General features: G+C 43.8%; 1 protein-coding gene and 1 pseudogene across 1 annotated transcript in view; one reads left to right on the forward strand and one right to left on the reverse strand.

The window, feature by feature from the left end:
• Positions 1-2,837: 2,837 nt before the first annotated feature.
• Positions 2,838-3,109, reverse strand: LOC132226182 (non-histone chromosomal protein HMG-14-like; annotated as a pseudogene).
• A 1,870-nt stretch (positions 3,110-4,979) lies between these two features.
• The window catches only part of TPH2 (tryptophan hydroxylase 2), a 101,770-nt gene continuing 83,697 nt past the window's right edge, over positions 4,980-23,052 (forward strand). Inside the window, exons 1-5 of the mRNA XM_059683654.1 lie at positions 4,980-5,471; positions 8,045-8,197; positions 10,912-11,095; positions 11,206-11,306; positions 16,834-16,901. Coding sequence (XP_059539637.1) covers positions 5,367-5,471; positions 8,045-8,197; positions 10,912-11,095; positions 11,206-11,306; positions 16,834-16,901 — 611 coding nt within the window. The 5' untranslated portion in view covers positions 4,980-5,366. The remainder of the gene's footprint in view (positions 5,472-8,044; positions 8,198-10,911; positions 11,096-11,205; positions 11,307-16,833; positions 16,902-23,052) is intronic.

A 23,052-nucleotide genomic window follows, 5' to 3' on the forward strand; every position in this document is an offset into this window, starting at 1 on the left:
GGAATCGAGCCCACAACCTGGGCACGTGCCCTTGACTGGAATCGAACCTGAGACCCTTCAGTCCATAGGCAGATGCTCTATCCACTGAGCCAAACCCGCTAGGGCCCCTGTACTTTCTTAAGGTGTTTTTTAGGAACTACTAGGGCTCCCAGCTTTGTGGTTGGTGCCTTCTTGATCAATAAACCTTGCCTTGTTCCAAATTCTGAGGTCCCTTTGAAGCCTCAGGCACACAGACTTGGGACTGGTAACAAGACGTGGTACTTCTGGATAAATAGTAATGGTAACTGGTAATAATAATAGTAACCAGTAACAAGTGGTATTTCTGAACTAAAAAACAGTTTCTTTTACATTGTTTCCTCAAGGAGTTTGAGGTGGCTTAAGGTGGAGGGTGGATGCTTGGGTCACTTTATACTTTATGTTCTTGGCATAGAGGGAGAGTTTATTCTATGAGTTCCAGGAGTCAGATGGCGGGGGCGGGGACGGGGGGAATTCAGTCAAATTGATGGAATTGTTCATTACAGAAAATGTCCCCTGTACTTATGAATGTGAAACAGAAGGGTTAAGCTATTTGGGTTTTGACACAGGTTATGGAGTCAGCTAGTCATGGATTTGACTAAGTTGCTCCTGAGTTTTGTGATCATAACCATTCTCTGAGCCCCTGGTTTCTCATTTGTAGGTGGGAAAAGTACTACCCTAGTTGTGAGGACTAAGTGGAGTACATATAAAATGTTTAATACAGGGTGCCTGGCATGATTAAACCTTAATAAATGCTATCATTATTATCTGATGGCAACCAAATAGATACTGCCACAGGCCATCTTTTTTCATCTAAAGCTGTGGTTTTCTTCCCCAAACATTCTATCCTACAGAAACAGCCGTGGGGCACCATTTGGTTTGTTTCCTGTTGACGGGGGTAATTTTGATTTCAAATCTGAACTGGTTTCTGGTTTCATCTGAGCTACTGGCTCACTGATCCTAAAATACATCATTATCCTTTTTGTGCTTCAGTTTTATACCCTTGAAATTGGGCTTAAATATGCTGGCCTTTTATCAACCTCCCTTTATGAAAGTTGTTAGAAAGACAATGAGAACACTAGTATAAGATATATTTTGCTTATAAATGAAGTCTGATCATTCTCAAGTCAATTTTCTTCGTCAATATAGCAAATAATCATAAAAATTAAAATAATCACAAGCCATGTCTGCATTGAGCATTTTTAGTAGCATGGAAATTATAGTGACTAATAGACAGTCCATGGACATTTAATCCCATTACCTGGCTGGAGTCTAAATACGTGGCTCTCCTAAATACGAGGCCAGGCGTCTTCTCCTGGCTGGACTATTTCAAGTCCTAAGTGGTTTATGTCTTTCAGTCTTGTAGTCCTCCTCCAGGCTGCTACTTTTTAAAAATACCAATATGGTTATGCTATTGTCTTGCAGAAAACCCTTTCAATCATTCTTTTTCACTTGAAGAATGAGGTGAAGTGCAAAGCCCACCGATGCCATTCACGGTTTATCAGGATATAGGCCCTGCTTTCCTCTTCAGCCTTATCTCTCACTGGACACCCCTGCCTCCAAACCATTCCCTACCATTGTTGAGTAAACACTATGCTTTCCGTGTTTTCTTTTTATTTTTTTTCATAATTGAGATTTTATTGTTTGTTTTGAGGATCAGTACACAAACATTTCAATTTGTACACAATTCTGAACATGTGTACCAAAATTGTAAAGTCACCTGAGCTATTCATTTCTAAACAGTTACTCCAGTGACTTCCCAGCTTAAAAATTTTTGAGGCTAATTTTCCTTAATAGAGTATCAAGTACCAATATCTTTAAATGTTGATACACTGTTACATCAAAGCTCCACTAATTTACAATTTAATATCATATATACTACATTATCAAATTTTCAATCTTTTGCAGCACATTAACAAAGTTACTAGGAAAATGACTACCACATCAAAGATGCACAAAATTCTGGAAGGGAGAACCAAGATCAAGAAGTGTTTTGTTTGTTTTTAAGGAAACAATTCTACCCAAAACATGTGAATAGAAATAATTTAAAAATGTTCAAGACATAGCAAATGCACGACTGACTCTAAGTTGCCATTTAGTATGCTTTGTAGTATAGGATATAGAACTGCCCCATCTATGGAAAGTTAAGCTGACACCCAAGACAAAGCCTCCCATGTTCAATTGAAGCATCCATCTTATATAAAAACTGCTGTTTGAAATTTTAAGCCTGCTATTTTGGGTTCTGTAAATGCTTGCTTGCTTAAATAATAAGGAAATAAGACTACTCCCTGTTCCAGAGAAGTCATAAACCTTCCCCAGATGAAGTTATCAGTGCTGGTGCCAGGCCAAGCCTTTGTTTGAGATCTCAGAGCCCCAGCACATAGGGCTCTTTAAGAACTTGCAAAGGGAACTGGAAAAACCCCATATTTGGGAGACAAAGAGGGTAAAAAGGTATAAATACAGGAAACTTCCTGTGTGACTTCACCCAGAATTCTAGAGACATTTTTCTCTGGGCCCGCATGTAATAATAATAATAAATGTAACTCCATCTCTCTAAGCATTGTTTGGTTCTTCTTTGGTCTTCTGTAACACAATATCCCACTATTTTCTGGTTGTAGCAAAAAATAAACAACCAGCATGATTTCACCTCTTAAAATAAAAAAGCATTTACACTTAAAACAATAGGATGAGGTGGAATTCCCTCCTTAAAAATGTTTCTAGGGCTACTAAAATATTTGCATTTGTAAAATAATTGATAAAAATATTGTTCTGGATTGACAAGAAGGGAGACGGGGACCACTGATAAAACATGGTCTATCACATTAATCAGACTTGGCTTTTCCTGCTTCATCTGAGGCTGGACTCTCCTCATATTTAGTTCCTCCATTTTCCGCAGGTAGCTCTCCTTTTAGGTTCCTAGTCAGTCACTTCGGCCTGCTTTCCCTTTGCAGATTTACCCTTTCCTGCCTCCCTTTTTGGGCTATGTTTCCACTTTTGCAGGAGCAGGTTTGGCTGACCACCTCACGACCTCCTCTTGGGCTCCTCCTTGGCCGACCCTTTGGCAGAGCTGACCTTCCTCTTGGGCATTGTAGCAGTGGGGCGGGCATGTGCTGGGTGCCCGAGGGCCGCAGCGCACCTAGTGACTGCGAGAACCTGGGCTGCCTGGCTGCTGCCACTTTTCCGGCTGCCCAAGCTGCTCAGACCCCCATATTTTCTTATACTGTTTTCTGTAGATGAAATATGTCTCTGATCATTTCCCGTTCCCTTCTGACAACACAAACTCACTTTTATTTTTTAAAATATATTTTTATTGATTTCAGAGAGGAAGAGAGAGAGAGAAATATCAATGATGAGAGAGAATCATTGATTAGCTGCCTCCTGCATGTTAGACTGAGCCCGCAACCCAGGCATGTGCCCTTGACCAGAACCGAACCTGGGACCCTTGAGTCTGCAGGCCGATGATCTATCCCAGCAAGGGCACACCTCCTACAAGCCTCTTCTGGCTCCCCTAAGGTAGCATTAAGCACTCTCTCCCTTATTCTTTAATGTTTCCCTATGAAGTCAACATATTTTGTTCACTTATTTATTAGCATGTATGGTTTTTCAGCTAGTCTGTGATATTCTAGAAGGTAGGCACTGTATTTCATTCACCTTGCATCCTAGGATTCAGTTTCAATGCCGAACACAAAGTGAGTGCTTAACAAATCTTTGTTGAATTACACATCTTCCCAAACCCCGTTTTGCTGAAATAATCTATGTATGGTTTCCTGAGTTTAGTTTTTTTTTTTTTTTGTTAAGATGTTTTTCCTTGTTTGGAATATTCAAGAAGCTATCTAACGTAATAGTTGAGAGCAATGGATTTTGGAGCCAGACTACATGAATTTATATACTGCCTCAATTACTCTTTAATTGTATGAACCTAAATTCTTTGTGCCTTAGTTTCTTCATATGTAAAATGTAAATAATAGTTTCTGTCTTGTAGGTGCTTTTGTGATGGTGAATCTCTATTTTACCTAAAAAATATGCTTAGAATAGAAATTTAAAAATGCTAAGCACTCAGGAATATTAGTTAATGTTACCATTATTTCAGTTGATGTATTTAAACTTGAATTTCCTCTTAGCTGGTCAGAAATGATTTTTAGAGAAAATGCAAGTCAAATAATATTTCCAAAATTAGATAAAATAATGTTCGCCCTCAAGACTCCAGGAACAATGAAAATTCAGTTAATATTAGTTCATCTATTTCTGTTTTGAGATGTTTAATATTCTTTTCTATGTCGACAAGCAGTGTCAGCCCCAGGCTTTGGTTAGTTTTGCAGGCAAACAACTGCATTTGGTCAAGAGTCATCCATCCACCCCTCAAGAAGGTGGCAATAAATGAATTTCATGATTTCTGAAAGTTTGAATAAGTATATCAATTGATATGCATTTCAAATTGAATTGTTGGTTTTGATCTAGTTACAAGTGGAAAGGAAAAATTCACTAACCATATGTAATACCTTAATCAATAAAGAAAAATTTTTTTTAAAAAATTCACTAACCATCAATAGTATCAAAAGAATGACTGAATGGGCATTTTTCTTCCTTTCCTTTTCACTTTGTGAGAAAGATTCTAGGGTTAGTGTCTCAGCTATATCTATTTGGTTAGTCAAGCATATGGCTAATCTATGTATGTGTGGCTAAATCAAAGCCTCACATTTTCTTTACAATTGCCTATTACCACAAAATGGCATCACACAATTGCAAAGCAGTACCTTTATGAAAGCCATCACACATGCACACGTCCACACACAACACATCAGATCAGAAAAAGCTTATTCATATAAAATAAAATGGCTTAGGGATTCAGCAGTGTTGATTTGTCTCAAAAATTTTTCCTTCTTTTGAAAAGAAAGCACAAAATCTTTGAATTCATAGTCACCTAAAGGCTGAGGTTAACTTGCCAGTAGTGGGTTTGAGAAATGAGAGCTAACATCAGGCGACAGATATTTTCTTTCACAAATAACACCCTATTGTGTATTGTTCTCCATCACCCACGTCCAAACGGCTACTCGACCTATGAAACAAATCGCATCATGAGCACAGATAACCCCAGGCTTCAGGTCTGTAATCTGACCGTGGCCATCAACAGCCAGAAATGAGTTTCTTTCTAATCAGCCTTCCATCAGTCCCCAGTCACTCATATAAAGGAGCCCTGGGAGGAGAGGATTCACATTGCTCTTCAGCACCAGGGTTCTGGACAGCGCCCCGAGCGGGCTGCTGTTCTCACGCTCCTTTCTCAATCTCCACCAGCGCAGCTGCTACCCCTCTAGTCCCCCCTGCTGCAGAGAAAGAAAATTACATCGGGATCCATGCAGCCGGCAATGATGATGTTTTCCAGTAAATACTGGGCAAGGAGAGGGTTTTCCTTGGATTCAGCGGTGCCCGAAGAGCATCAGCTACTTGGCAGCTTAACAGTGAGTACGGAGTATCTGGGACTAGTCTAGAGAGTATTTTCTAGGGTAGCAATGGTCTCATCCTGCCATATTGTCATATGGACACCTGGTGTAGAGTAAGCACACACCTCAACTCCTTCCTCTATCTGTGTACCCTGCCTCCCTCCTGTCTGCCTCCAGTCTTCCTTCTCTCTCCATAAAGTAGAGCAGGTGTACTGATGGCTACATGCTAAACTTCTTTTCCTCAGAACGTATAAATAGAAAGCAAAGAAGGTCCTGAACATCAACGAAAGGTTATATAGGCCAGTGTCGTACACCCACACCCCCAAAAGTGTGTAGAATTTTGAAAGGCCATTTATTATGAGAGGGAACAGGAAGAAGAAATGAAATAGATTTTCAGGGTTCCTGAAAGATTACTGCATCTCCTATACCCCATTTCAACTACAGAGCCTGACCTTCAAACACAGAAGTAATCTTTTCTACTTTACTCTATAGGTATTGGCTATTGGATTAAAAGAAAGATTGAGTTCCTTTCAACAGTTTTCCTGCATTGCTCAGTACTCCATTTTATTCAGTTTAATTGATGGAATATGAAAGCAACACACTACTTGTTTCAATATTTAAGATAGTTTTTATATTTAAAGATTAAGAGAATAAAAAGTAATATTTTGCAGGATTTTAGATTCTGATTTGAGGTAATAGCCATGGAATTTAATTTAAAAAAAGACACTGAAAGAAAAATGTATTCATATTTCTAGTCATTAAAAGTATTAAATGATATTTCATTATTGTACTATTAGACTTTTATCAACCAATAATAATTCAGTCTGTATCATAGAAAAATCTGTTTTAATATTGTAGCTCCAACTCTGTGCCAGAGGGTTGTATTGTACTGGTGTATTATTACTGCTAAAATGTTGCAAAGTAATCAGGGCAAGTTTTGTAGAGCTATTTAAATCAATATGCAAAAATAAGACCAAAAAACATAAACATAGATTTTCTAACATTTAAATATCATGAATATTTGGATGAGATATTGCATGGAGGAATTTTGAAGTTATACTGTAATGCTAGAAGGAAAACAAAGAAAACTCATAATTATGCTACTTAAATGTCTAAGATCTCTGTGTTAGGTGGTGAGGAGGAGGCAGATGGTGAGAGTACTGCGACATTTGAACTTTTAATGACAACATGCTATCAAACTCCAATATCTGCATTAAACATTTTTCTCCCTTAAGTCATAAGTAATAAAGTATTTGTATGGATATAAAAATCTAGTGAGTGAGACAATACTAACATGAGAAAATAAATCCAGTGGAGAAAACAGAGGAAGACATGGCAAGTCACTATTCATTGGATTCCATGTCTAAGGTACTTTCCTCAGTTTCATGAGGAACTAGTAGATTGGCGAGATTGTATTGAATCCCTTTATGTCAGGGATAAAGTTCTCTGTTTACCCAATTCCTCATTTGCATGTACAAAAGAGTACACCCTAGGTCAGCCGTGGGCAAACTACGGACCACGGGCAGGATCCGGCCTGTTTGAAATGAATAAAACAAACAAACAAAAAGACCGTACCCTTTTATGTAATGATGTTTACTTTGAATTTATATTAGTTCACACAAACACTCCATCCATGCTTTTGTTCCAGCCCTCCGGTCCAGTTTAAGAACCCATTGTGGCCCTCGAGTCAAAAAGTTTGCCCACCCCTGCCCTAGGTTTTCTTTGTCCAATTAAAGTTTCCAGCTTTTTTTAATTTTGCATTTCTGACAATGTGACCTGAGTTTCTGGAATCTGCCATTTGTATCTTTAGCCAAAAGGACTAATAGTCATTACTTAGTCATATATATAGTCTCTTCAATGGCTAATAAAGTGTTAATCTTTTTCAGTTTCTCAGATTCTACTCTCTGTGTCTAATGATTAGGTAGTTCTCTCTCTCTCTCTCTCTCTCTCTCTCTCTCTCTCTCTCTTCCTCCCCCTTTCTCCACACCCCTTTTCTGATTTTTTTCCCTTCGTGCTGAACTTCTGTAGATAGATACCCATTGGCCATGTGGACCTAACTGCAGAAAGTGAGGCTATCAATGACAGTGCATGTCTGGACATATTTCAGAATAAAAAGAATACTTTGTTTTTAAGATTTAATCGAAACTAAAATTGTAAAAAATATACATTTGGTCTTCTTTGTGTTGTATTTATTAATAATATAGTTTTCATATGGGTCAACTAGGCTAACAGTTCACATTTTATGCTGTAAAGTAAACTTAGAAAGGCAGGTATTATTCATATATGAGATTTTTTTACTTTATGATAGTCAGATATTTGTTGCTCTAAAAGTGGATCAAATCTGGCCCCTCTTTTAATTGCAACCACTGGATGATATCTTAGAGCAGTGGAAAATAGTTTCCCAGAGCCAATTAGACCAACATTTAGGATCCAAAGTTATGAACGGACATAGCACCTTCTTGAGTTTATATGATTCCTGGGGCTTCCAGCATATGAATGGAATCTCTGGAAAAAACAAAACAAAACTGAGAAAGAGAACTCTGGAATCCTAACTAATATGTGTGCATGTGTGTGTTTCTACCTTCTTAAAGCTAAATAAAGCAAACTCTGGCAAGCATGATGATAAGAAAGGCAACAAGGCAAGCAGCAAAAGTGAAACTGCTACTGAAAGTGGCAAGACGGCGGTTGTATTCTCTTTGAAAAATGAAGTTGGTGGATTGGTCAAAGCGCTGAAACTCTTTCAGGTGAATGTAAACTATCACTACATACCTTTAAAGGTGACTGTGTGCCTGGTCACAAACCTGTTGTCTGTTACAAAACATCACTGAGTCATTTCTGGATCCTGTGTTGAAAGGTTCAAAGAAAACAAACTTCATAAGGCTCTACAAGGGGAGTTGGTCTGCCAAGCAATGAAATGAGCAGACTCGTGGGAACAATGTTTTATGAATTCAGAGTTAGCCTACTAGTAATTCTGCAGACTGTTGCCAGGTGAAGCAGTTAGTGATTAAAAAAATGTGAGCCTCACACCTGGAAATGCAAACACAAAAAGAGCCAGGATCTCTTTAAATATTAAGAGCCTGCAGCCCGATTTGATTTGACATTTGAATCATGCCCATGTCTTGGAAGCACATTTACTGCATAAAACGAGATGCCCGAGTATAAGCATTTGGTATTCCCCTAAGCCTCCTTGTTTCATGAACTTGCCATTTGTAAAAAGATGAGTCACTTTCCTTATATCTAAGTTCTCTCTTTCGCTTAAGGAAATGCAGTAGCCTTTTTTCCCCCCAGGCCCTAATGGGTGATTTAAACATTGAAGAAAGAGCCTGGTTGAGAATGAGGTTAGAAAAATCCAGAAACACTACTGCCTGCTTGCCAGGGCATACCCGATGGTTCCTCTACTCTTCAGAAGGCACCCTCCTTTACAAATGCATTATGGGGGCTGCTGATTAGATAAGATAGGGTGCCGATCTCTTTGAGGTGGCGGGGGCTCCTAGTGCAGTGAAAAGATGGAATTACAGTCAGAGGATTCAGACCTGTGTTCTCCTGGCTTGGCTAAATCATAGCTGCTTTCTATGTTCAATTTCTTCATTTGTGAAATAGCAATAATTCTTCCTACCTAACAAGGTTGTTGTGATGAAATAATATGAGTGAAAATGCTTGGTCAAGTGTACAGATATGAGGCATTATTGTAATGTCTCTTTGATGACTGTAGAGGGGGAATTAGCAGCCCGATTTGGCAAATATTTCCTTGTTCTCTTTTGACCTTGGAGAAAGGCTCAGGCACCATAAACAGTTGTAATGGAAATCTGGGGAAATATTTTACACATAATTATATCATCCAGGGCTATCTGCATACAGTGCCCAATGGCAGGGCAATTCAATTAGGCAGCTGGGTGCAGTGGAGAAAACCCTGGAGAAAAAGTTAGCAACCCTGCGTTTTCACTTGGCCATCAGCTAGTCATGGGGTCTTAGCTAAACCACTTAACCCATCTGGACCTCAGTTCCCTTGTCTACAAAATACCTACTTGGCTTCAAGCAGAGGACATTAAAAGTCCAAAGGGACACAATCTGCGTGAAGACTCTTGAACTTTGAACTTCATATTAGTCTCACCTTTATCATCGGCCAGTTTAGAAAATGTGGCATTAGTGCAAAGGTTAATCAAAACAGAATTATGGCATTTCGTTTCCTACTCGCAGGACTAGTTTCTTTATGCCGAGGAGGATGCTGTTTGATTGGCACTGGGAACCACCTCTCCTGCTCCTGTGCTGAGGATTCTGGGACCGCCCAGGACCGTGCCAGGAGTCTGCTGATAATCAGAGTGCCATCTGGAGTGATGGGGAGGGGCCTGCTTATTTGGGGGTGGGCTAGGGTGAGAGGAGAACTTAAGTCTTCAGTTAACTCAGGGGAAAGGAAGACTACATCCCCGGGGAAATTTAAACCTGAGGTTCAAGTATTAAATTGCTGCCATCACTCAAACACCTTATTGTAAGGAGACTTTTACTCCTGAAATCCATCATGGGGTGGTGGTGTCAACAAAACGTGCTTGTATGAAGCTAGCCCGGAGGTTGCTGAGAGAACAGTTACTAAGTGGTCCCATTCAGGGTATTTTGTTTGCGGTTTGGTTTCTCTTGGCCTTCAGGGACCACACTTGGCTGCTTTTCTTCCTTTTCGTTGCCTACACTGTGGGCTACACTTTGGCCCATGTTTCCCAAACTTCAGCCATTTCATAACACCATCCCCGTTTCTGCCTCTTGTACTATTTACTTATTTTTTTCAAAGATTATTTTATTTCTAAATGTTATAAAGTTTATTTTTAAACTTTAAATTACAGTGGAAACTTTATACCACTATAAAACCAGGGTTTTGAGTTTTAGTCATGTTTTTTGGAAGCATATGAAAATAGAAATATAAATCTGGGAATTATATAACTTAATTCCCCTTGCAGCCCCCAAAGAATCAGTGGGATCTGGACTGCTCTGGGAAATGCCGATGTTTGTAATTTTATAGGGCCCTTTATATTAATATCCCCCTCTTTATATTGATTTCAGAGAGGAAGGGAGAGGGGGAGAGAGATAGAAACATCAGTGATGAGAGAGAATCATTGATTTGGCTGCTTCCTGCACGCCCCACACTGGGGATCGAGCCTGCAACCCTGACTGGGAATCGAACTGTGACCTTCCCGTTCATAGGTTGACCCGCAACCACTGAGCCACACCAGCTATGCCCCCCCCCCCCCTCTTTTTTTAATGAGACAGGAAAACTGGCTACAGTCTCTATTCCTATTAATAGAAACACTGGAGGAAACATTTCCATGTTTTCATTAACCAAAGAGGGAGGAGGGTGTCTCTTCTTCCTCTGTGGGCAGTGGGTGCCTTGTCTGAGTTGAAGGAGAGTAGCTGTGGCATTCCTTTCATTGTACCTGGAGGTGATTCAGAGGCGTTGCTTATATCCCCACAGGAAAAACGTGTCAACATGGTTCATATTGAGTCCAGGAAATCCCGGCGGAGAAGTTCCGAGGTGGAGATCTTTGTGGACTTCGAGTGTGGCAAAACAGAATTCAATGAGCTCATTCAGTCGCTGAAATTTCAGACTACAATCCTGACGCTGAATCCGCCCGAGAACATTTGGACAGAGGAAGAAGGCAAGGCCAGCTTTTGCTTGTCGGGTGATTTGGCAATCTGACAAACGTTGCCAAGGGGAACACACAATCTGTGAGCTAACATGTTTGATCCTGCACTGTGTTTCCAACAGAGCTGGAGGATGTGCCCTGGTTCCCCCGGAAGATCTCTGAATTAGACAAATGCTCGCACAGAGTGCTCATGTATGGTTCCGAGCTCGATGCTGATCACCCAGTAAGTGTCCAGTAAAATCCATTCCACACCCGCTCTCCCAGCTCCCTCCATGTGCCAGGCACTGTGCCATGTTCTGTGCTGTCAATGCTGTACTGTAGAGCAATGTATTATTTATTCCCCATAACTGCGAGCGGACTTTTAGATGAGAAAGCTCCCCTGTAAATATGCGTTGGCTGGAAGCAGGTCAGAAAGATGGCATTTCCACAAAGCATTCATTTTTTAGAGGGTTGGACAGAGGCGGAGATTCTGAAGCTGGGAGATGATTTCTGTAGAATGAGACAGCCTGAAATATACGTGCAGATGGTGACCCTTGGAAGAATGACGAACTGAAATTGATCACTCTTTGGGGAAACTAGGGAGGACTTGGCATTATGGGGCTCAGTGAGAGCATAAAATTCTCCTTGCTATTTTCCTTGACGGGAGGTAGTTAGGAGTAGAGTAATGGAGTGGACTTCAGTCTCAATGGAAAGGCAGAGGGCATTAGAATAAGGCTGTGATGGAAGACGCATCTCTTCCCGCATCCGCCCGGAATCTATTTACCACCATCTCTCCCCTATGCCAATAAAAATGACCACCTGGAAAGAAATATGATACGTAGGTAAGCATTTCCCATGATTCCCTCCCCCCCCACCTTTACATTCGTTTTTATTTAACACAAGAGACCGGGAACTTCTTTATGGTCAGAATGAAGTACAGTTAATAGTCTGGGAGAAATAAGTTATGTCCTCATTCGTTACAAGCATGTTTTCCCCCGGTGCCCCTTGTCTATAAACAGGCAGATAAAAGGGCGAAACCCAAGCAGATCGGTCATGCTTACAAGAGTGTTTGTGGTCTGAGGGCAATGGCTTATAGGTATTCATTTTATTTAAGCGGAGGAAGTCTGGAAATCTGATAGTGGGACTACAGGCAGTGGCTCTCAAGTGTGGTCCGGACCAGCTGCATCAGGAACTGGTGGTAACAAGCCCACACTCGAGTCTGAGAGCTCTGCTTTGAAGAAAACGATGACAACTTCAACAAGAGGAACATTTTCAATCAAACCATTTGGCATAATAGACCCACTCAAACTAATTCATAACATATCGTTCAGACAAATGGCCAAACAGATCTAATTCAATTGCATTATTTGCATTTTTTCCCCCCAAAAAGTTGAATTCACTCAGACACAGAGTGTCATATCTGCCATCATAGCCTAAGGTTTCAGGATAATTCACAGGTAAGACTGCTGAACATTAAAAAAACACTCAAAAGCGCCTTCAGCCATCATCTATTTGTCATCTTCCCCTTCCCCACCTCCAGGGGAGTCAGAATTAGCACAGAGGTTTGATTTAAGAGGTTAGCAGTGAGATCACTGCCCAGACACCAGCTGTTCACTTGCAGGATGACCTTGGGCAAGTCTCTCTACCCCTGTGTCTCAAATTCCTTATGCAAAAGTGGAAATAAAATTCTTATTGACCTCAAAGGGGCATTTTGAAAAGCATAGTTAATAAAATAAGTGGAAAGCATTTTGGTGAGTAAATACCCAATTCCAGGAATGGAAGTGCTGTATTAAATCATCCAGATCAACGCCTGGGCTGTAAGGGATTTCTTGGTAACCTTTCTCCAAATGCTCCCCTCAGTCTAGTTCGAAAATTACTTACCTGGAGAAAGGGGGTCAGCCCTTTTGATGGAACAACCACAGGAACCACTGACCTTGCTGTGAAAAAATGTATTCAATACTCAGTGTACATTGTCCTGTGCTTAATTTTGTTCCATTATCCCTAATTACACCCATCTTATGATGCCTTTTCTTATTTTCTTTACAGCCACTTTAAATAATTGCAAGTAGTTAGCAACCTCCTACCTCACTCATTTTTTTTTAACCACACATCTTTCTTTTATAAGCACACCAAATGTTCATTGTGCACACTTTGATATTGGTAAGTTGGTGTTTTTTATGTTATTATTTGATGAGGACAGAAATGTTGTCCAAGGCCCTTTTGTGCTTCAGAAGAACCCTGGTCCTGAGAAGGGTTATTGCACAAAGATGGGCCCCCTCGTGCTGGCATGGCTCAGAAGGGGCTGGGGGTCTAAAAGTCAGCCGCAGAGGCGCCCCGGAAAGGGCCAGGGCCTCCCAAATGCTAATGAACAAACAAGTCACCTGGAATATCTTCTCAAAATGCAGATGAGGTCCCGAGATTCTAGAGAGCTTCCTAGCATTTCCAGCGAGCTCCCATTCGAGGCTTATGCCGCAGGTTTGGGACCACACGCTGAGTAGCAAGGATCTAGACTGGTTCAAGGTCCACCCATAAGGTGCTTGTTCATGAGCTCTAACGTTTGAGAACGAATGTCCTAGCTCAGTGCTTCTCAGCCTAGCTTTCCATTCAAATCATCTGTGGGGAATTAAAAAGCAGACTGAAGCCAGGGCCTCATTTCAGGGTGCTTAAATCAGAGCGCCTGGGAATGCGCCTGGGGTTTGAGTAGTATTTAAAGCTCCCCGGTGCGTCTGAAATCCCACCAGGGTTGACTTACGTGGGATAGCTCCTTGAGTGCCCGCATACAGTTAGCTGAGCACTTCGGGCTGCCAGCCTGGCTTCAGTTTCCCTTGGCTGAAACTGAGAGAGAAAGGGTGGGTTGCCCAGTAGCTATTTCTGGGTGCTAGGGTTGCCAGATTTAGCAAATAAGTATATATAGGATGGTCATTTACATATCCATTTCAAGTAAACAACACATAATTGTTCCTTAGAAGAATGCCCCAAATATTGCACGTGTCCCGTATCTGTATTTTATCTGGTACCCTTATCCCTGGCCTCAGTCCCGAGTGATGGAATGCGGTGTCTCTGATCCCCAGGGTAGCCAGCATTAGGTTTACTTTGTGGGCCCAGGATTCAGTCCTGGAAGCTGTGGATTGCCCACACGTTCATGTAATCGCCGCCACCCTGGGCTAATGAGGCGTGATGAGTGAATCACTCTCCACATGCCTGGAAAAGGTGCAGGTGTTCGCTGAGGAGAGACAATCGAGAGTCTTCAGGAAGCCCAGCAGATTATGATGCTGTTACCATGGTGTCCGGTTTGGCAGGAACTGGGGAACAGATGCTGTGCTTTTCACACGGCTCTTTTCCTTTTGTCCTGGCCTGATTTCTTTTTGAGTAATAAAGGTGCTTGGATCTCTTCAGTTTCGCCATCCCAGGTTGCCTGGCGTTCCCAGTGAGTGCTGAAACTCTCACTCTCTATCTAGCAGGATCACGTATCCCCTCTGCAGCAGGAGTTTTCTTTTGAGGTCCCAGACCCATTTGTGATTGTGGTAACTCTGGTCACGAAATTTTGTATGCACTCATTTTAAGGCTTCCCACGCCTGCCTATGGGCCCCAGTTTAAAAACTCCCAATTCATAGCAAAAGGAAAAAAGTGCTGGCTTCCAGGGCGGGAAGCTTCATGGCTGCAGGGGTCTGGGTGACCGCAGGGCCCTCATCTCTCTCCCCGTCAGTAACTCTCTTGTGCTTCCCGAGAGAAGGGCTGTTGGTGATTGAAGCTGTTCGCTTCTGTCCAGCAGAGTCCTGGGAAGGTTTCTGGCTTGAAGGCCAGTTCTTCAGCCAGGAGAGAGAATGCAATGGTTTCCTATGTGTTTGAGTTACTGTTGAACAGCCCACTTTGCAGAAGTTGCAGCAGGGGGCGGCTGGGCTTGTGTGGGCCGTGTGGGCCTGTGTGGGCCTGTGTGGGCCTGTGTGGGCTGTGTGGGCCTGTGTGGGCCTGTGTGGGCCATGTGGGCCTGTGTGGGCTTGTGTGGCCGTGTGGGCCTGTGTGGGCCATGTGGGTCTGTGTGGGCCTGTGTGGGCCATGTGAGTCTGTGTGGGCCTGTGTGGGCCTGTGTGGGCCGTGTGGGCCTGTGTGGGCCGTGTGGGCCTGTGTGGGCCTGTGTGGGCCGTGTGGGTCTGTGTGGGCCTGTGTGGGCCTGTGTGGGCCATGTGGGTCTGTGTGGGCCTGTGTGGGCCTGTGTGGGCCTGTGTGGGCCATGTGGGTCTGTGTGGGCCTGTGTGGGCCATGTGGACCTGTGTGGGCCTGTGTGGGCCTGTGTGGGCCTGTGTGGGCCATGTGGGCCTGTGTGGGCCGTGTGGGCCTGTGTGGGCCTGTGTGGGCCTGTGTGGGCCATGTGGGTCTGTGTGGGCCGTGTGGGTCTGTGTGGGCCGTGTGGGCCTGTGTGGGCCGTGTGGGCCTGTGTGGGCCTGTGTGGGCCTGTGTGGGCCTGTGTGACCTGTATGGGACTGTGTGGGCCTGTGTGGGCCTGTGTGACCTGTATGGGACTGTGTGGGCCTGTGTGGGCCTGTGTGGGCCTGTGTGGGCCTGTATGGGACTGTGTGGGCCTGTGTGGGCCGTGTGGGCCTGTGTGGGCCTGTGTGGGCCTGTGTGGGCCTGTGTGGGCCGTGTGGGCCTGTGTGGGCCTGTGTGGGCCTGTGTGGGCCGTGTGGGCCTGTGTGGGCCGTGTGGGCCTGTGTGGGCCTGTGTGGGCCTGTGTGGGCCTGTGTGGGCCTGTGTGGGCCGTGTGGGCCTGTGTGGGCCTGTGTGGGCCTGTGTGGGCCTGTGTGGGCCTGTGTGGGCCTCTATGGGCCTTTGTGGGCCTGTGGCAGCTCCCCTCTCAGACCAGTGATCTCAGTGGCCTGTCCTCTTGCCTGGCCTCCCTTCTCAGAGTGGCCACTGCTTCCTGCTTATCTTTTGGGGCCGCATCAATAGAAAGTTAGATTGAAATAATTCCTTCTGGGCTCCCAGCACTTGGAAGAAACACCCTCTGAAGGGAAAGGAAATGGAAAGCCTATTGACAAGAGGAGAGATTTTCGAGTAAAACAAGAAATCCTCTCAGAAGGATTCCACTTGATTGAAGAATGACAGACAGGATGTTTAATTTCCCAGATGTTATGACAATGAATAAAAGTCTTGAAGTTGCTAAAAACTCATCAGACTCATGAGAACTCAGGGTGGAATGGAGCTGACTTGCTGTCCTGTGCATGAATCCCTTAAAATTGGTTTTGCATCATGTGGCTTTACTCATAAGACACAGCAAAACCTCTTTAATTCATACTAATTTGGGGATTTGATAATTATTGTGAATGAATGAGTTTTAAATAAATGAACACTTATTGATCACTTACACAAATAAATTAAATTTAGATTAACTTACTGAATAATGAGGTTAAAGGGACTTGTTTTAATGGAAAGGATAATATTAATTTATGATGAAGATCAATTACATGCAAATGAAAACCAAAAGAATAGTCCACAGCATCAATTTGCTTAACTAAGCCATTCTGCCCACTTGGTGGAAAGGTAAACTTTAGCCTGAATTCCCACACATCCCAAATTAGTACAGTCCCGGTTTAATGAGGTTTTACTGTGTGAGCACAGTTTGCTTCTGCCTGTGTCATAAAGATGTCACACAAGGATACACATTTACATTTGAATTGAGTAGTCAGTCAACACCACAGCAATTTTCTTTGAGGCCTTCTGCAGCTCACTTTTTGGATCTTGGTTAAATAACGTCATCTCTTTTTCTGTTTAAGGGATTTAAGGACAATGTCTATCGACAGAGAAGAAAGTATTTTGTGGATGTGGCCATGAGTTATAAATAGTAAGTACCCGTGTAGCTGTTTTCTGCAACTTGTCACTGGCTAGTTAGAAAAGCACGTGCTGTGTTAAACAGACCCACCTTCTCTTCGCTTTGACTTTTCCGAAGGCAGATAGGAACCATTTTTAAACACTCTCCAACTCTGTGGGCATTAAATACCAACACTGATGTTTGACATCTGGGTACAACTGTGAAAGAATGAGACCTTTGGGCCTCATGCCAAGGGCTACATTTTCACCATTGTGTTCACAGCTCCACGAAGAAGCTGCTTTTGTCCACTCTGCAGGGCCCAGAAACTGTGTTTTCATTTTGCTTTTGATTTGAGTTTTCCGTAACCTCCCTCAATGTCTAGCGTCCCCAATGAAAGTAGGGTATTCAGCAAGAATGGCGAAAGGGCTCATGTGAGCAGCCGAAATGAAAAGAGATGTGTTTGCTTTGTGTGGAAAGGGAAACTTCCTGGAAATTGGAGAGTTTCAGACCCAATCCTGGTTGAGGGTGGGGAGGAAATGAAAGAACCTAAGGATTGGGGTGAGGACCGTGCATTGTGCATGGTATTAGATGGCCGTGACAGGGTACTGCGACAGGCGATGATGTAGTGTGTTGACTACAGGCCGTGTCTAGAAAAATGGAGTATACGGTAGGCCTCTCTGTATTCTGGTCACACCAATAAAACTTGTAGCCCATCATGGTGCTGCTTTTACTTTGTCTGGTATGTGATCAGCTACATAAATCTGTCATCAGGACAAAATATAAATCCTACCTGGCAGGAAAGATTCTTTCTTACTCTAGTTGAGACTAGGTGAGAAACTCAATTGTCCTGTGGGGCAAGTTTGTCCTTGGTGAGAAGTTAGGACATTACATGTGTTATACAAGGTATCAGTGTTTCCTTCCCTCCCTCCCTCCCTCCTTCCTGCCCTCCTTCCTTTCTTTCTTTTTAAGGACTATGACACATAGGCACTTAAGGCAAAAATGGGAGGATTTCATGCCACACCTCTGATTGGGCCATTTCTAACTTCCCGGATGCTCTGGTGCTCTTCCTTTCCTCCTACCAAACCCCACGCATCCTTCGTTCTTCCTCTAGTATATTTTTAATCCTGAAAACCAGGACTGCTTGGCACATGCTTTTCCACATGTGTCTTCTCCATTCTCATCTCTTCTGTTCCACACAGCTCCTTGACCCTTTTTTAACCACTGTGACCTTCTACCCCCTCGCAATGTCAGTGTGCTGGTGGCTTGTCCAGGCCCAAGCCCAACCTCCTGCCCGCTTAAGCCCTCAGCACTGTCTCTCTCTTTAACCTTGTCTTCCAGTGTTTCCCTGTCAGGTTGCCAAGACAGCACTCTGATGGCCGTGCTCACTTTTTCACATCAGGCCCTGATCAGTGGTCGTGAGTGTTAAGATGAGCTCCCCACCCAGTGGCATGGCTCAGTGGTTGAGCATTGACCTGTGAACCAGGAGGTCACCAGGTTCGATTACCAGTCAGGGCACATGTCCAGATTTCGGGCTCGATCCCCAGTGTGGGGTGTGCAGGAGGCAGTCGATCAATGATTATCCTCATCATCGATGTTTCTATCTCTCCATCCCCCTTCCCCCTTCCTCTCTGAAATCAATACAAAAATATTTTAAAAAAATAAAAAGATGAACTCCCCTAGGTTCACAGACCCTGCCTGTGGAACCAGGCCATGCCTGCAGAGGTGGGTCCTTAGAAAGGGGTGGGCAGGACATGCCTTTGGGACCTGAGGGGACACAGTCAAAGCTCAGGACTTGGCAGAGCCTTTTCCTTTAGATAAAAGATAGATACAAATGTATTTCATATGCAGTATATTATATATATGGTGGTATAGAAAGGATTTTGTTAGCATAGTGATCAAGGAGCTAGCTCAAATGTCGTTTATTTCTTCTTGACAGAGCCCACGCTGGACAAAGGCAAGCTGGTACTGTGATGACACTAATAGAATCGATATATATGAGTCAACCCGTTTTAAGAAGCATTGTTATGGGGAGTCCTTTGGCGTTAAAGGAAACATGTTTATATAGAGAGGAGAGGAAACGGGCACATAGTAGAAATGATGGAGGGTGAGGCTCTCAAAGTATTCACAAGTTTGCCTTTGCCATTTTCCCTTAGCGCAAGAGGGACATGGAGATGTGGTGTGTATTGGAAACACAAGTCAACATTGGAGGCTGGAAATGGTGGAGGTTTTATACAAAGGTGGGCTGGCTGGGGCCAGAGGGAGCTGCAGTGTTCCAGGGTCCGGCCCCAGCTTACAAAGTGAGGCTGTACTCAGGGTCCAGGGCCTGATTCTCCATAACGAAGGTTCAGGAGGCCGAGGTAGGCAGGACACCGGCAAGTCATCATGTCACAGGGAGAAACTACTCCCATAGGACTCATGCCCGCTCCCTTTTGTCATGACACCAGAGGCCAGATGATAACCTGAAGGCTATTTTGGCGACACAGTCAAAGCAGAGGATATTTAAGAGAGTTTGGGATCCAAGACCATTGCAACCCTCTCCCCTGGACAGTGCTGACTCAGGCTGAGTGCCCAGAATAACATGATGGAAAACTGGGCCATCGGAGCCAGACTATCTGGGGCTTGAGTCCTGACTCCACTGCTTCCTCCTGGGGTGATCAACATCACCGTGCCCCAGTTTCTTCACCGGGGAAGAGTGTCTAACAATAGAACCCATCTCGCAGGGCTGGTGTAGGGACTCTGAAAGAGAACCCATGGCTGTGGTTTGCACAGTGCCTAGCACGTGACTTGTGATCATAACTGTCAGTTATTATTACATCCTCCCCTTTCCCTTGTCCACAGACTGTCTTCAGTTTCCAGGTGACCTATTGCTTAATTCTTTAGCTGTGTTAACACCATTGTTCTTGCTGCCACCTTAACGAATACTGTAGTTCAAGTGTCCCTGGAAGTAATCCTGGGAATAAAACTCCTTCGGTTTCCCACTTAAAGACTGTTGTGTCTACCGATGCATTTTGTGCTGACCGACATCCTTCTTTGTGGAGAGATTTCATAGCGAGCAGTTACGTTCCCACGTGTGTGTGTGTGGGAAGCTGCAAATACTGATAACAGATCGCCAGTTGCCTCGGGTGCTTCTTGTCGTGGACAGAGTGAGGAAGGTGCCCTGGGATGCTTCAGTCAGGGACTTGTGGGACGGAGAGAGAAAGCGGGCACTGCTTAGTGTCCCTCATGCCATCACTGCTGTGGCTTCTACGGGTATGAGTTTGAGGATGGATAAGGGCCAGCCATTTTTGTGTGTATAAATACACGTGTGTTTGTGCGCAAGTACCTGTGTGTTTGCAAGCTGAGGGCAGGGCTCAGGCTTGTGTTCAGGTGCTGATGGGGGTGGGACACAGGTACTAGCGAGTCCCTAGCGGGGCCTGGGTCATCATCTCCAGCTTGCCACGCGGTAAGTGAGGTTTTTTTTTTTAAATTTTATTTTATTTTATTGATTTCTTACAGAGAGGAAGGGAGAGGGATAGAGAGCCAGAAACATTGATGAGAGAGAAACATCAATCAGCTGCCTCCTGCACACCCCCCGACTGGGGATGTGCCCGCAACCAAGGCACATGCCCTTGACTGGAATCGAACCCGGGACCCTTCAGTCCCCAGGCCGACACTCTATCCACTGAGCCAAACCGGTCAGAGTGAGGTTTTTTTTTGTTTTATTTTTTTTGAGGTTTGCTTTTATTTGACAAAAAATAAAGCTACAGTTTCTGGTTGAAATAGATCTTTTTCCGGTGCTAATGGCTTTCTGAGTGAGCAAAGGAAAAAGATGTCGATACAATAATTACTTAAAATAAGCGCGTTTGAGTGGCTTCTGGCCGAGTGCTGGGATCTGATTTCCAAGCCAAAGCTTGAACCACAGGTCTGAGAAGCAGATCATTTGAAATTGGGTGGTGCTGGAAACCCCCAGTGCATGGGGTCCCTGCAAACATAGTTTGGTGATAAAATTAGAGACCAGTCTGACATGGGGAGACCAATTCAACTTCCTGTCGGTAGTTCGTTAAGGCTTTCAGGACACGGAGAAGAAGTCAAATATATGGTCGGAAATATAGACAAAGATGGAGCAGAGATGGTTTGGGGGTGCCGTAGGGATTGGCGGGATGTCGCCTGAGGGGTGCACAGGGGAGGGGAAGGAAAAGATATGAAGTACCGAATCATATCTATTGAAACATGGCCAGGAAGCCCTCTGGGGCATTTGTGTTGAATACTATATTTTCTGTGATAGTCTTGAAAGGATAAAGCAGGGGGGAAGAATCAACACATGCAGAGGAAAATGAAACAATTCCACTCTGTGATGAGAAAACAGCAGGCTCGGAGTCCGTATAACCACGAGCCTGAGAGAGGAGAGGGCCGGGGACCGTGCCAGCACACAGTTGTCCATAGGTGCCACTCAGGTGCGTTCCTGATTGACAGCGCTGCCGAGAACCATGATTGATTACCCAGAGGCGCGCTGCCGCCCGCAGACATGCCTGAGCGCTGTGGCCACGCGTGTCAGGAAGACCTAGCTGCCTCCCCAATAACGGCGGAGGAAGCATTCATTAGTGCAAATATCAGTCTCCCTAGAAGCCCTGAGAATGAAGGCCCTGGAATGACAGGGCAGTGTTTTAATATCATGGGTAATGGATGCGGGTCGCAGCCTGTCCTCTCCAACCGAAAGGAAAGAAATCCTAGTGTAAACAAGCACAGAGGACCCCGGGAGGAGATATGTGAAGGCATACAGACTTGCAATGGGAGTGCGTGGGGGGCAGATGGCATGTGGAGGAGGGGGAATGATGACTGTGATGTTGGAGCTATAGGTTTGTGTGATACTCTCCAGGTTTCTGTCATTGGCACCTTCATATTTTAAGCTTGACATTAGCTTTCCAGTGTTTATGTGGGTTTCACAATTGCTATATTGTTGGAGGAAAAATGAGTAATACAGGTTTTTTTTTTTTTTTCTGGTTGACTAGAAATAAACAGATTTTTCTTTGGGGGCTATTATAATGATTATTCCCCCAAAATATGCATGCATATTTAATTTAATTATATTAGTGGTGGTGGTGGCGGGGGGGGGGGGTGGGGGGGAGGGCCGGTAGTTATTTCAATCTATCGTACTCTCTTGGAAAGAGGCCCCGAGCTCTGACTTTAATATGCCCCTCTTGTTTGCTTAAATTGATTTTGAATATTACTGTGATTGTGTTTGGTTACGAATGTGCTTTCTCCTGGTTGAAATTAAGGTGGTACGTGAACCTCATATTCTTCTCATGGGGCTGCCTCCTTTTTGCTTTCCTTATTTATTTTTTTTAGTCCATGGAATCTGAAATGCAAATAAGTAAAAGCAAATGTCAGTGGGTAAGGTAAACAAGGGAGTTTCAACATGTCATAATTTGCTTTAATTAAAGTTGGAAAATTCCCCACTTTTCCAAAGAAACTCATTTGATTTCAATTCCAGGGAATCCACCCTAGCTGGTTGGGGCATGGACCTCAGTTACAGGCTTGATCCTCAGCGCTGGTTGGGCGCATGCGGGAGGCAACCAATTGATGTGTCTTTCACATCGATGTCTCTCTCTCTCCCTCCCTTCCACTCTCTCTAAAAGTCAATGGAGCCCACCGGCATGGTTCAGTGGTTGAGTGTCAACCTATGAACCTGTAGGTCATGTTCAATTCCTGGTCAGAGCACATGCCTGGGTTGGGGGCTCCATCCCCAGTGTGGGGTGTGCAGGAGGCAGCCAATCAATGATTCTCTCTCTCATTGATGTTTCTATCTCTCTCTCCTTCCCTTCTTCTCTGAAATCAATAAAAAAAAAATATTTAAAAGAAAGGTCAATGGAAAAATATCCTCGGGTGAGGATTAGCAAAAAACCAAAACAGAACAAAAAACAAACCCAGGGATCCAAATGGTTCCTAGACATCGCTCAACCTCAGTGTTCTCTGTAAAATGGAGATAACAGTATCTCTCTGCCCCTCCCCTGGGAGAGTTTTAAGGATTAAATGAAATCAACAGAGATGGCAATGCACTTTACTATTAACTTTATCAAAACAATAATCAACACCTCTAGACCAGAAGCCTGGGGTTTACTCAGACCCCTGACCTGCTTGCAAGGCTTCAGTTACCTTCTCCAATTTCTCTTTCAATCTGAGAGGCTGTGCGTGGAGTAATTAAGAG

The sequence above is a fragment of the Myotis daubentonii genome, chromosome 2 (assembly GCF_963259705.1).
Source record: "Myotis daubentonii chromosome 2, mMyoDau2.1, whole genome shotgun sequence".
Classification (NCBI taxonomy): Eukaryota; Metazoa; Chordata; class Mammalia; order Chiroptera; family Vespertilionidae; genus Myotis; species Myotis daubentonii.